Source organism: Chlamydotis macqueenii, chromosome 8 (assembly GCF_036417535.1).
Source record: "Chlamydotis macqueenii isolate bChlMac1 chromosome 8, bChlMac1.mat, whole genome shotgun sequence".
In the NCBI taxonomy this organism is placed as follows: domain Eukaryota; kingdom Metazoa; phylum Chordata; class Aves; order Otidiformes; family Otididae; genus Chlamydotis; species Chlamydotis macqueenii.
In genome coordinates, this window is record NC_141563.1 from 1,975,202 (window position 1) to 1,987,941 (window position 12,740).

General features: G+C 52.2%; 1 protein-coding gene across 1 annotated transcript; it reads right to left on the minus strand.

The window, feature by feature from the left end:
* Positions 1 to 5,083: 5,083 nt before the first annotated feature.
* Positions 5,084 to 6,016, minus strand: LOC147599814 (olfactory receptor 14J1-like). Its single transcript, XM_086753492.1, has one exon. The coding sequence runs from the start codon at positions 6,014 to 6,016 to the stop codon at positions 5,084 to 5,086; it is 933 nt and encodes a 310-aa protein (XP_086609618.1).
* Positions 6,017 to 12,740: the final 6,724 nt, after the last annotated feature.

Genomic DNA, 12,740 nt, shown 5'->3' on the forward strand with positions numbered 1-12,740 from the left:
AACATTTTCAGTCTCTGACAAGGGAGGTAGATTTAGATTAGATATTAGGAATTTTTTTTTTAAACTGAGGGTGGTGGAACACTGGCTCAGGTTGCCCAGAGAGGTAGTGAATGTCCCGTACCTGGTAAAATTCAAGGCCAGGTTGGATGAGGCTCTGAGGAACCTGATCTAGTTGAAGATGTCCCTGCTCCCTGCAGAGGTGTTAGACTAGACAACATTTAAAGGTTCCTTCCAAACCTAAATATTCTAGGATTCTAAAATTTCTGCTTAAATAATATTATTCTTGGCATTTGATTCCTGTTTTATTTTGATCCAAACACCTCATGTAAAAATGGAGCTAGACTCCTTGTGTAGAGAGACACAATAAAGAAACCAGTTCAAAATTGTTTTTCCAAGCTCCCATCTCTATTGAACTTTTCCGGAGCAAGGTGCAGTTGCAGCATGCAGGCGGGGTTCAGGAGCCAAGAGCCCAGATGCCGCATGGGGACCTTCGGCCTTTCCATTGCTCTCCAGTTTCCCCCTGCCCTTGCACCTTGATCAGAATAATATCCCTCTCAAGTACCCAGGTGCTGCTTTGAGCTTCAGAGAGACAGAAGCCTCGCCTCGTCTTTCAGCAATAGGATTATCTCTTCATGCAGCTCCTTCACTGCATTTGTATCTGCCTGTGAAAAGCATCTCCAGTGAGGTTATCCCTGTGGATGGTGAACCTCACTGGAAGCACCTTAGACTTAGCATACATGTGAGGAGTGTGGGTTCTTGTTTATTAAACTTTACCATCCTCTCCTTCCCTTTGTTTGCAATGAAGGAAACCCTGCTGTGCCTGTGTGCAGCCAGGTCTCTCAGAAAAGCAGGTGGGAGCTGGTGCAGAGGAGCTGTCACCTCCAGCTGCAGACCTGGGTGGAGAAGTCTGATGTCAGGAAAAGAGATGCAAGTCCCAGGGGGGTGATGAGAGAAATGGCAGGGCTGAGGGGGTGAGGAATCAGGTTGTCCATGCAGTGTCTGACCTCCAGGAGGTGCTGGTCCTACCCATCCTGATATCAATAGCAGATCCCCTGCATCCATATCTACTGGACAATGCTGCAATCACTCCTTCTGACAACTGAAAAAGTAATAAAATTGAAAAAATTAAGAAACTTAAAAATACAAAACACTTTTGTGTTGAATACTCAGTGAAAACTTCCCCTTTACGTACACTCTGGAGACTTCTCGAAGTAGTTCTCAAACACTTGAAGATTGTAGGAAATAATTGGAGGAGACATTGCTTTTTGCATTTTAATGAGCCCCAGGGTGCATTCGGTGCTGAGACCATGAACCTCAGACACTGAGAGGAGCCTGGACAAACCCCTGAATAAGTCAATGTCAGAAGCAACCCCTACAGTTTCAGGGAGTATTAATGGGTCCCACTGAGGATCGTTACCAACGATCTGGGGGGCTGGTTAGAGGAGAAAATGGGAGGCAGAGATGAGAGGCAGGCAAAGGCGATGTAAAGGTGGCTCTGATGCTGAGTGAACCTCCATGTGTTGCATGAAGACAAAGGGCCATGGCCTGACCCCCAGCCCCTGGGAAGGGAGACCCTGTGGGTCACACATTGCTCGGGGCTTTTCCTGGGGCAGTGTGATGTGGGAATGTGTGGTGCCTGGTGCAGGACTACGGTGCGATGCTTATGGGTCTCTCCTTGGTGGGGTGAGGAGGCCTTCATGTCCTGGTGCCATCAAGTTTGGTGTGTCCTGTCAGGCCTTGGTAGTTCATGTAACAGCCATATTGGGGATACAGATCTTGGCTCTGTTGGGAGCTTCTAGCCTTGCCACAGCCCTTGATCCTCTCCAGCACAGGGTGTCCTACAGTCTCACATCTGCAGCTCTTTCCCTGCACGCTGTCAAAATCTTCCTTGCTTTCCTCTCCTGATCTCACCAGACCATCTCCCTAACATTACTGATCTCTCTCTGTGCTCCCTGGTTGTTCCTCAAAACACAAAGACATGGGCTAATCTAGATTCCCTCAAGGTGACCTGTAGTAGCACAAAACTACATTTGTAGAGACATTTCTTTCTCTTTGTGTCAAATCTCAACCTTCTAAGCTGTACTTTCTTCTTTTATTTTTGTCTCATGTTCTTTCTCACTGTGAAGCAAAGGTCCACCGTCTCTGAAACCACCCTTCAAGCACTCTCAGGCTACTCCTATACTGCTCTGACCCTCTCTGCCACTGGGCCAAAGATGCCCAGGTCTCTCCTTCTCTATACATAGATCATATTCTTGATGTTCTGAACCCCATCTTGGGAGACCTCCTCTGGGCACTCTCCAAAGAGTAAGAGCTTCACGGTCCAGACCATGGCCTTTGAGGGTGTTAAAGCTGGATGCTATGAGCTTCATGGGTAATGTGGAGCTGTCTGAGGGAGTGCCTCCCAGGCTCCCCTTGCAGTCAATGGAGTGGAGGAGGTGATCACCTGACTTGGTTTAGATGGTCACACAAAAAAACCAGGAGGATTTGTGCCCCATATGCATCTGCTGTCTCATCTGCTGAGCAGATATCGGACAAGAGATTCTAGGATGATAAAATCACTGAGGTTCAGAGCAGACCTTGGGACATCTGTAGAACCTCAAAGCAGGGTCAGGTATATGGTCACACCTGGTTGCTCAGGGCTTGGTCCCTCTGGGTATTGAAAATATCCACGGACGGAGGACTTCACAATGTCTCGTGGTGAACAAAGCTTGTTGCAATGTTTGGCTAGCCTCATGGTAAAAATATGAGACCTCCCCTTGCTGTGAGGTAATCCTCAGCCATCCCTTTTCCAGGTTGAACAAGCCCCGCTTCATCAGCTTTTCCTCACAGGGAAAGTGATCCAGCCCCCTGACCATCTGCAGGGCCCTTCACTAAAACTGCTCCAGCTTGACAACACCTTTGCAGTGCTAGGGTTCCCAGAAATGGACACAGTGCTCTGGATGTGGACTAACAAACTCCACATAGAGGGCGAGAGTGCTTTCCCCCCATCTCCTGCCCATGCTCCTGGTCGTACAGCCCAGGGCACTGCTCTCCTCCCTTGCTACCAGGGCACACGGCTGCCTCCTGTCCAGCTCCCTGCCCACCAAGTCCTTTCCCACAGAGCTGCTCCCCAGCCTGTGCCACAGCCAGGGTGAGTGCCCTGCAGGGACAGGAACTGGCCCTTGTCCTTGTGGGATCTGCCCAGGTTCCTGCCAATACACCCTCTCCTCCTCCTTGAGCCCTGTCACTAAGGAGAGGCCTGGGAGACCTTATCAACAGAGCCTGAGGCAAAGAAGGCATCAAGTGCCTCAGCCCCGCCTGTGTCTGCAGTTATGCCCCTCCACCCCATCACTCAGCAGCCTGTTCCTTGCTCAGCCTTTACTACAAACTCAGTGGCTGAATGTGAATTTCTAGCCTGAATTACCACACAGTTTCTCCCCGACTGGGATGGGGGAGAGAACTGAGAAGAAGTAAAACTTGTGGGTTGAGATGAAGACAGTTTACTAAAATCATAAAGGAAAACTACAATAACACCAGAATATAAGGATATTAAAATATAAAAATTGTACAATGTACGTTTTTTCACCACCCGATGTCCCAATGACCCATACATCCCTTCCTGAGCAGCGATCACGGAAATGAAACTCAGCAGCAAGCAAAGCAGCAAAAGGGAGCCAGCAAGGTAGAGGGAACGTTGCAAGCAAATGAGGGAGAAACGTGGATGCCAGGAAGGCAGATACCTGCCCTGGCCAGCCCCCACTTCTATACTGAGCATGACGTTTATGGCATGGAATACTCTCTTTGGCCAGTTTGGGTCAGTTATTCTGTCTGTCTTTCTCCCAGCTTCCTGCATCTGCATGTTAGCGAGACTTGGAAAGCAGGACGGTGTCCTTGGTCTCATTCACAACAACTGGTATCATCAGGGTGTTTATCAACATTCTTCACACAAGAAATCCAAAACACACCGGCTACTGAGAGGAAAATTAACTCCATCTCTGCCGAAACCAGGACACTGCAGCTCTTCATTTTTCTCTTGACCTTTCCCGCAGCCCCCATCAGCTCCAGGTGATTGTCAGCTTTCCTAAACACGTGCCTGTACGCTGAGGTCACACTTCCAAATTTCTCCTTCATGGCCTGTCCTTGCTTCCACCTCCTGACTGTTGTGTTATGGCTCCAATCTGTGACTCGTTCCTGAGCCAGCGCAGCCCCACTGCCCAACACACGCCCCCACGGCCCCCTCATCAGACACTGCACAGGACAGGGTGTGTTTGGGGTGGGGAAACTGCTGTCACCAGAGTCCCCATGCCATACCGCAGTGTCCATCCCCATCAGCCCTCCTTCTTTTGTAGTCCCCCAGTGCCCAGATCCAGCCAAGCCCCAGCCGTGTCCATGCAAGGGCTCACAAACAGCCCTGCTGTAGGGTGGCCAAGGTCTGGGTGAGAAGAGTGGCTGAGCAGGGCTGGCTCTTCCCCCAGCACAGGTGCCGAGACCAGCAGGAGGATGGAGATGGCCACAGAGCAAAACCACCCATAAACTGGTGTGAGTGGCCAGTGCTAGAAACATCTGACAGACGGGGCTGGGGGGTGAACGGTGCCCTGGGGCACCTTCTCGGACTGTCCATGCCACCAAGGGAACGGACCAGCCTCCTCTTTCCTGCACTTGCCTGTCTCAGCTGCCTTCCAGAAGACTGGGCTGTGCACCACACCCACACTGCAGCGTGTCCTCACCCTGTGTGGTCAAACATCTACGTGAACACTGGTGTTGTCCTGTGCTATGTGACAGCTGGGCCCTTGCCTGCTGAATGCCTTCTGCCTGCTGGGGCTGGGCCCCAAGCTCCAGAGGAGATCTGAGAGATGAGAGTAGGGGCAAAGGACTACGTTCCAGATGCTTTACGTATGCAATGAGCCCAGTTCCTTCTGTACATTGGATTTACCAGAGAGAAAAAAAGAGGTCTCAAGATTAAGAAGAAGCTGTATGAATAATACATTATTACAATTCATATTATCACATGTTTAAAAAAATACAAAATAAAAAATAGAAGATCAAAAGACAGACTGGGATTTTACTGCACTCCTGGGAGTTATATGCAGATGGTGGGTCCTTATTAATGATGGAAGACGATGTATTCATATAGTTTCCTCAGGGCATCCTTGAGATCCTGGTTCCTCATGCTGTAGATGAGGGGGTTCACTGCTGGAGGCACCACAGAGTACAGAAATGACACTGCCAGGTTCAGAGGTGGGGAGGAGATGGAGGGGGCCTTCAGGTAGGCAACCATGGCAGTGCTGAGAAACAGGCAGACCATGGCCAGGTGAGGAAGGCACGTGGAAAAGACTTTGTGCCGTCCCTGCTCAGAGGGGATCCTCAGCACAGCCCTGAAGATCTGCACATAGGACACAACAATGAACACAAAACAGCCAAAACCAAAACAGGCACTGACCACAAGAAACCTAACTTCCCTGAGGTAGGTGCCTGAACAGGAGAGCTTGAGGATCTGGGGAACTTCACAGAAGAACTGGTCCAAGGCATTGCCCTGGCAGAGTGGCAGTGAAAATGTATTGGCAGTGTGCAGCAGAGCATGGAGAAACCCACTGCCCCAGGCAGCTGCTGCCATGTGGACACAAGCTCTGCTGCCCAGGAGGGTCCCGTAGTGCAGGGGTCTGCAGATGGCAGCATAGCGGTCATAGGCCATGATGGTGAGGAGAAAATACTCAGCTGAGATCAAGAAGAGAAATAAAAAGGCCTGTGCGGTGCATCCCAAGTAGGAGATGGCCCTGGTGTCCCAGAGGGAATTGGCCATGGATTTGGGAGCAATGGTGGAGATGGACCCCAGGTCAAGCAGTGAGAGGTTGAGGAGGAAGAAGTACATGGGGGTGTGGAGGCGGTGGTCGCAGGCTATGGCAGTGATGATGAGGCCATTGGCCAGGAGGGCAGCCAGGTAGATGCCCAGGAAGAGCCAGAAGTGCAAGAGCTGCAGCTCCCGTGTGTCTGCGAATGCCAGGAGGAAAAACTCAGTGATGGAGCTGCTGTTGGACATTGGATTCCTCTGGGCATGGGAGTCTGTCAAAGCAGGGGAAAATAGTGAAGGGTCAGGACTGAGTTCACTAAGCAAAACTGACTCCATTTTTCAAGGAACCATCATTCCCCAGCCTCTGTCCTTCCAGAAAGACCTTCGTGCAGCTCCCTGGCTGAGCTCTGGGTTCTGCTGGCTGAGGGTGCAATGGGGAGCAGAGGACTCTGCTGTGGGCTCCTGAGGAGTCAGTGCTGCTGTGCACCAACAGGCAGGTAGGAACCAGCAGTGATCTCTGTTTAAATCCCCTCATGAAATAAACGACATTTCAGCAATGTCCCTCCCAACTCACCCGGCTGCAGAGCAGAGCTGTGAGGGTTGGTTGTGTTTGTTTTACTTCTTGAAGGCAGACAGCCTTGAATTTTCTGTTCTGCTACAAGTGCTACATTGGGAGAGCTGGGCTGCAAACAGGCAGACCCCTAGTGCAGAGTGAGCCCATCAGACTTGATCCCAGCTGCCCTGGGCTTCCACCTCTTTAATCTGGAGGACGATCACACCCAGCTGTTCCCTTGAAAATAGATGTGGATACTGCTGAGAGCAGAGGAATTCAGTTTAAAACTCCCCTCCCCAGTAAAACTCCCCTCAGTAAAGATCTGTGAGCTTTCTGACCCCTTGAAGATGGGGTGTCTGGCAAAAAGAGCCAGCTTCATCCCCACCATCTGGCCTGCTTTGCCCAGAGACCCACAGGCCAGAAGAGGGCTTGGGCACCTTGCTCCCATGGACACATCTGCACGGCAAGGCCTGCAGGGTCAGTGGCTGAGCTGCTGCTGAACCCCCATCCCCAGAGAGCCCGAAAACAAGAGCAGCAGGGGCAGGTGGAGAAAGAAGGAGAAATGCCCCAGTGCTTCTGCCCAGGGCGGCAAGGCCATGGAGGGACAGAGGGGCACTCAGGAGTCTCCTGTGCTGGAGCTCTGGCTGCAGCGGCTACAACTCACAGAACCCATCCCACCCACCGTGTGCTCACCCCTGTCATCAGGAAACCTCCTGGCAGCAGAACCCTGCCCAGGCCCATCTTTCTGTTGGCCAGCCCTAAGGAGTGGGTCAGAAAAAGACTGAAGAGATGACTGAGCTTTCTGTAGGCAAAGGAATGATGAAGGAGCTTTATCAAGTTGCTCTCAGACCTGCTGATCTGTCAGTGTAACGCTATAGGAGTGTCCTTCTCTTGTCCAAATCCAACAGCTGCATTGCTGTTCCCTCACAGTCACAGCAGGAAATCGAGAGCACAGACCCTGGAAAGCACCTTTCCTTCCAGGCAGCCCCTGCCTGCTTGTGCTTCTTGAAAAGCTGCCTCTGCCCGTGTCCTGGGAGTGACCTGGAACTGTGAGAAGCTCTGAGCCATGCAGCACTCTCTGGGCAGCAGAAGGACCCTGACCTGATGGGGGTCTCTCCTCCAACCCACAGCTTCTCCCCAAACACCATGGGGAGCTCCCCGAGCAGGCTGAGTGCTGAGCCTGGCAGAGGCAGAGTCCCTGCCCCAGCACACAGCCCCTGGGGCGCAGGGACCCTGCTCTGAAGGACAGCCCTGGGCACCCCTGGCTGCACACACACATTCACACCCTGCAGCCGTCCCTGGGAGAAGGCAGCCGTTGTGCCCTGTCCCTCTGGCAGTGCAGCAGGGAATTCCTGCTCTGGAGCATCTCCTCCTCCTCGGCTACGCTGGAGAAAGATCTCTGTGGGCCACGGCAGCTGGACGAGACCCCTCCAGGAAGCTCCTGTTCATTGCCCTGCAGCCAGAGACTTACCGTGCAGAGGGCTGTGAAGGTTTCTCCTCCAGTGAGCTCTCAGCCCAGGCCGCCTTTAACCTCTCTCTGCCCTGCCTGTCCCCACTCAGTGCCTGCAGCAGTGCCCTCAGCCCTGCTGCGCTTGGCAGAGCAGCTGCTCCTGGGCAGAGCTGTCTCTCTGCCGTTCTGCCTCCTTGCCGTGAGCTCCCTGCGTCCCAGGGGCCTGGAGCAGCTCAGCAGCAGAGGACCAGCCCAAGGCATTGTAATGACCTCTCTGGTGGGTTTGGGGCCGAGTCCGTGAACCTCAGACACTGTGAGGAAGTTGAGGAAACCTCTCCAGAAGTCAAAGTCAGATGCAAACTCCAAAGTTTCTTGGAGCCTTAATGGGTCCCACTGAGGGACGTTACTGACAAAGCCACCCTGGGGCTGGTGAGAGCAGAAACCTGGAGGCAGAGATGACAGGCAAAGGAGATGTAGAAGTGGAACTGATTCTGAGAAAACCTGGACGTGTTATATTAAGCCAGGGGGCCAAGCCCTGACCCATAGGCACGGGAAAGGGAGATCCTGTCCCTCACATTTCTTGAGACTCTTTCTGAGGCAGTGTGGGGATGATGTGCAATGCCAAGTGCAAGAACAGGCTGTGACACCTCCCTGCTCCGGAGTGGGGAAGAGTAGGCCATGAGGCCCTGGTGCTGTCATGATAAAGTTTCTCCTAGGTGGCACAGGCAACAGCCATGGCCAAGGGGAGAAGGAAGTCAGCTCTGATGAGGGTATTCAGCATTGTCAGCTCCCTCAACAGTCTCCAACACAGGCTGTCCTCTGCTTCCCTATGCCTGCACCTGTTTCCGTGAAACCTGTGGACACCTAATCCTCTTCTTCTTGTTCTCATCTGAGTATCTCACTAACACTACTGATTTCTCTCCACCATCCCAGGCTGTGCCTTGCCACACAAAGCCTTGGACTGGTCAAAACTCCCTCTGGGTGGACAGACACACACACACAAATCCATCCACTGTCAGTCCATTATTCAAGGAGCTGAGGCCTCTGATCGTGCCGCTCTGAGCCTCTGTCTCAGCAGGCAAAAGCCCAGGTGCCTCAGCATACCCACAAAGAGCATGTACACGAGATGCCATCTTGAAAGACCTCTTCTGGGCACTCTCCAGTTCCTCCCAAGTTGCCTAGACCAGGAAACCCAACAGAGGAACCCACCAGTCCAAATATGGCCACAACAGTGCTGAGTCAAAGGGGATGGTGACTCCCCTGTTCTGAGTGGCCACATTGTTCCTAAGGCAACTGCCTACCCAGCTGATCTCACTTACGGTGAGCATGTTCTACTGGCTCATATGGCATCCCTCCTTGGGCCCAGGCCCTCCTCCTTAGGGTCCCTGCTCAGCCAGCCAGGTCCTAGCCTGCCCTGAGGTACAAGGTTATTCTTTCCCCCCCATGCAGGACTTGTTGCTTCTCCTTGTGAACTTCAGGTGTTTCTGTTGGCCGAATCCCAGAGATTCTCAGGGTTCTCCCAGACTGATGCTCCATTGTGACAGCTGCTAATCTTGCAGGCAGATGGCTCACCCTGATTTTGGTGTCTCTCACAAGAAAACAGCTTGAGTTGCAGGGCACTACAAATACTAAAATAAGGTATTCATTCAATGAAATTGCTTTCCAATATAGAATTATCCACGCTGACCACCTCAGAAAGAGCTACAAAGCAAGCAAAGTCAAGACCAGTGTGGAAAGAGCAAACAAAGGAGGGCTGTTTGTATGGGAGGAGCTAAGGATGATCAAAGGGAAGATCTCTGGTGGGGGAAAAGAGGGGAAAAGGGAACAGCAGATGTAGCAAAGGGCATGATCAAGGAGGTTTGGAAGTACTGCCAAGCTGCATGTGAGCAGCGGTGACTTGCAGAAGACAAGAAAGATGATCTGGCCAAAGTCATGTTTGCTCACTTCCATGGTCATGAGGAACCAGAGTGCTTTCCCTAGCATGGTCAAGGGAAGCCCCTTGAAGGAAATGCACCATCACCCGTGCTGCAAGGCAGCTCAGGAGGTCTCTAAGCCAACCTCCTCCTCACAGCAAGGTCTCATCACCATTGCACAGTGTCTAAACCTGAAATATTTTGGATGTAGTGTAAAAAGTACTGAGCAGAAGGAGATAATCACTTTTTCTGCCTGTGGTGCTGCTGATGCAGCCCTGGATGCTGTTGGCCACCTTCTCTGCTGGGTCATGTTTTGCCTCATGAAACTGAAGGACCACCACAGCCTTTTCCCACAGAGCTGTTGCCGGGCCACACAACTCCTGGCCTCTGTCACTGCAGCCTGTAATTCCCCTGCTCAGTCCTTGGGTCTTTTTAGAAGATGGACGCAAGATTGGCTTTTTGCTTTCTCCACTCATTATGACCTCACAAAATGTCTCGGAGCAGCCTTGCTATGACATCATCCTGGTTTCTCAACATCGTCAGATTCATCCCATCTGATGCAATGGACTCTTCAGGGTCGATCTTACCTAAGTAACCTCTGACTTCATCTCCATCCACTGCTGTGTTCTGGCTGGGTTCTGCCTTTTAGGCACAGGGAACTGAGACCTTGCTGGAGAAGACAAAGGCCAAGAGTACCTCAATCCTGTCTATTCCTCCTCTTACTAAACCCAGCAGTGGCCACACATTCTTTTCATTTCTCCTTGTGAAGAAGTAACAGGTTTTTGTCATGACCTTGAACTCTCTTACAAGTGTCAACTCTAGGGCTTCCTATAACCAACTCTATTTAGAATCATAGAACCATGGAATGGTTAGGGTTGGAAGGGACCTTCAAAGGTCATCTAGTCCAACCCCCCTGCCAGGAGGAGGGACATCTTCAACCAGATCAGGGTGCTCAGAGCCCTGCCCAACCTGGCCTTGAACATTTCCAGACATGAGGTACCAACCACCTTTCTGGGCAACCTGTTCCACTGCTCCACCATCATCAGTCCAATCTGAATCTACCTCCCTCTATTTTGAAACCATTACCCCTCATTCTGTTACAACAGGCCCTGCTGAAAAGTCTCTCCCCATCTTTCCTGTAGCCCCCTTGAGGTACTGGAAGATCTCTATAACGTCTCCCCGGAAACTTCTCTTCTCCAGTCTGAACAGCCCCAACTCTCTCAGCCTGTCCTCATGAGAGAGGTGCTCCAGTGCACCACAAAGGTTCATCATCTTTGTGGCCTCCTCTGGACCCTCTCCAACTTGTCCATGTCCTTCTTGTGTTGGGGGCTCCAGAACTGGACACAGTACTCCAGGTGGGGTCTGAAAAGAGCAGAGTACAGGGGAAAAAAATCACCTCCCTTGACCTGCTGGCCATGCCTCTCTTGATGCAGCCCAGGATGCGGTTGGCCTTCTGGGCCACAAGGGCACATTGCCTGCTCATGTTGAGCTTCTTGTCCACCAGTACTCCCAAGTCCTCCTCACAGCCAGCCTCAATCCATTCTCCTCCCAGCCTGTATTTATGCCTGTGATTGCCACCACCCAGGTGCAGGACGTGCCCTTGGCCTGGTTGAACTTCATGAGCTTGGCACAGGCCCACCTCTCCAGCCTGTCCAGGTCCCTCTGGGTGGCATCCCTCCCCTCCTGCATGTCAACAGCACCACACAACTTGGTGTTGTTGTTGAACTTGCTGAGGGTGCACTCTATCCCACTGTCCATGTCGCCGACAAAAATGCTGAACAGGGCCGGGCCCAAGACAGACCCCCGAGTGATGCCATTCGTCACCGGTCTCACCTTGGACATCGAACTGTTGACCACCACTCTCCGAGTGCGGCCATCCAGCCAACACCTTACCCACCAAGTGGTCCGTCCATCAAACCCATGTCTCTCTAGTTTAGGGAGAAGGATGTCGTGCGGGACAGCGTCAAATGCCTTGCACAAGGCCAGGTAGATGATATCCGTGGCTCATCCCTTGTCCACCGATGCTGTCACCCTGTCATAGAAGGTCCCAAATTGGTCAGGAATTATCTGCCCTTGGTGAAGCCATGTTGGCTGTCACCAAACACCTCCTTGCTCTCCAGTGAGTGATCTCTGTTTAAATCCCCTCAGGAAATCAATGACATTTCAGCATTGTCCCTCCCAACTCACCCGGCTGCAGAGCAGAGCTGTGGGGGGGTGGTTATGTTTCTTTTGTTCCTGCCCCCTGTCCCACCTGAGGAGCGTTTGCTGAAGGCAGACATCCCTGGCATCTCTGCTACACTGCAGGTGCCATCCTGAGAGCCCTGGGAGGCAAAGGGACAGAGCCTTGGTGCACAGGGAGGACAGACAGCATGTCCATCCGTCTTCTCTCTGCCCTGCCTGTTCCCACTCAGTGCCTGCAGCAGTGCCCTCAGCCCTGCTGTACTTTGCAGAGCAAAACTCCTCCGGGAGGAACTGTGGGGTCTGGGGGATCTACAAGTCACAAGGCCACAGATCTGTGCTCAGGGGGGAAGTTGCCCTTTATGGGGGAGAGCAGCAGGAGGGCCTGGAGTTCTGCCTGGGGACAATGAGTCAGCTGAGAGCTGAGTGGTCAACATGAGAGGGCAGAACATGGGCAACGTTGTGGTTGGTGGATGTCTGGTGGTGATGCCTTGGTCAGGAAGAGGAAGTAGATGAAGCCTTCTTCAGGGAATTGGAAGAAGTCTCATGTTTGCAGGCTCTGGTCCCAAAAGCAGATCTAAACTATCCCAGTATTTTGTTAAGGGGCAATATAGCCAGGCGCAAGCCATCCAGGAGGTTTCTGGAGCAAAATGACGACATCTTCCTGACAAGGGTGACTGATGAGCCAGGGAGGTGAGGTGCCCTGTGGGACTTCATACTTACTTTTTTGTGTGTGTGTGCTTGTGTGGGCCTGGGGGAACAGGGGGATGAGGGGATCCCAGGGCCAGCTGCTGGATAGACAGGGGGTCTAAAACCAGCTCCTGGAGGGAACCACACTGTGTGTGTGTCTGCAGAGTGCTGTGAACATTTCCCTCCCAA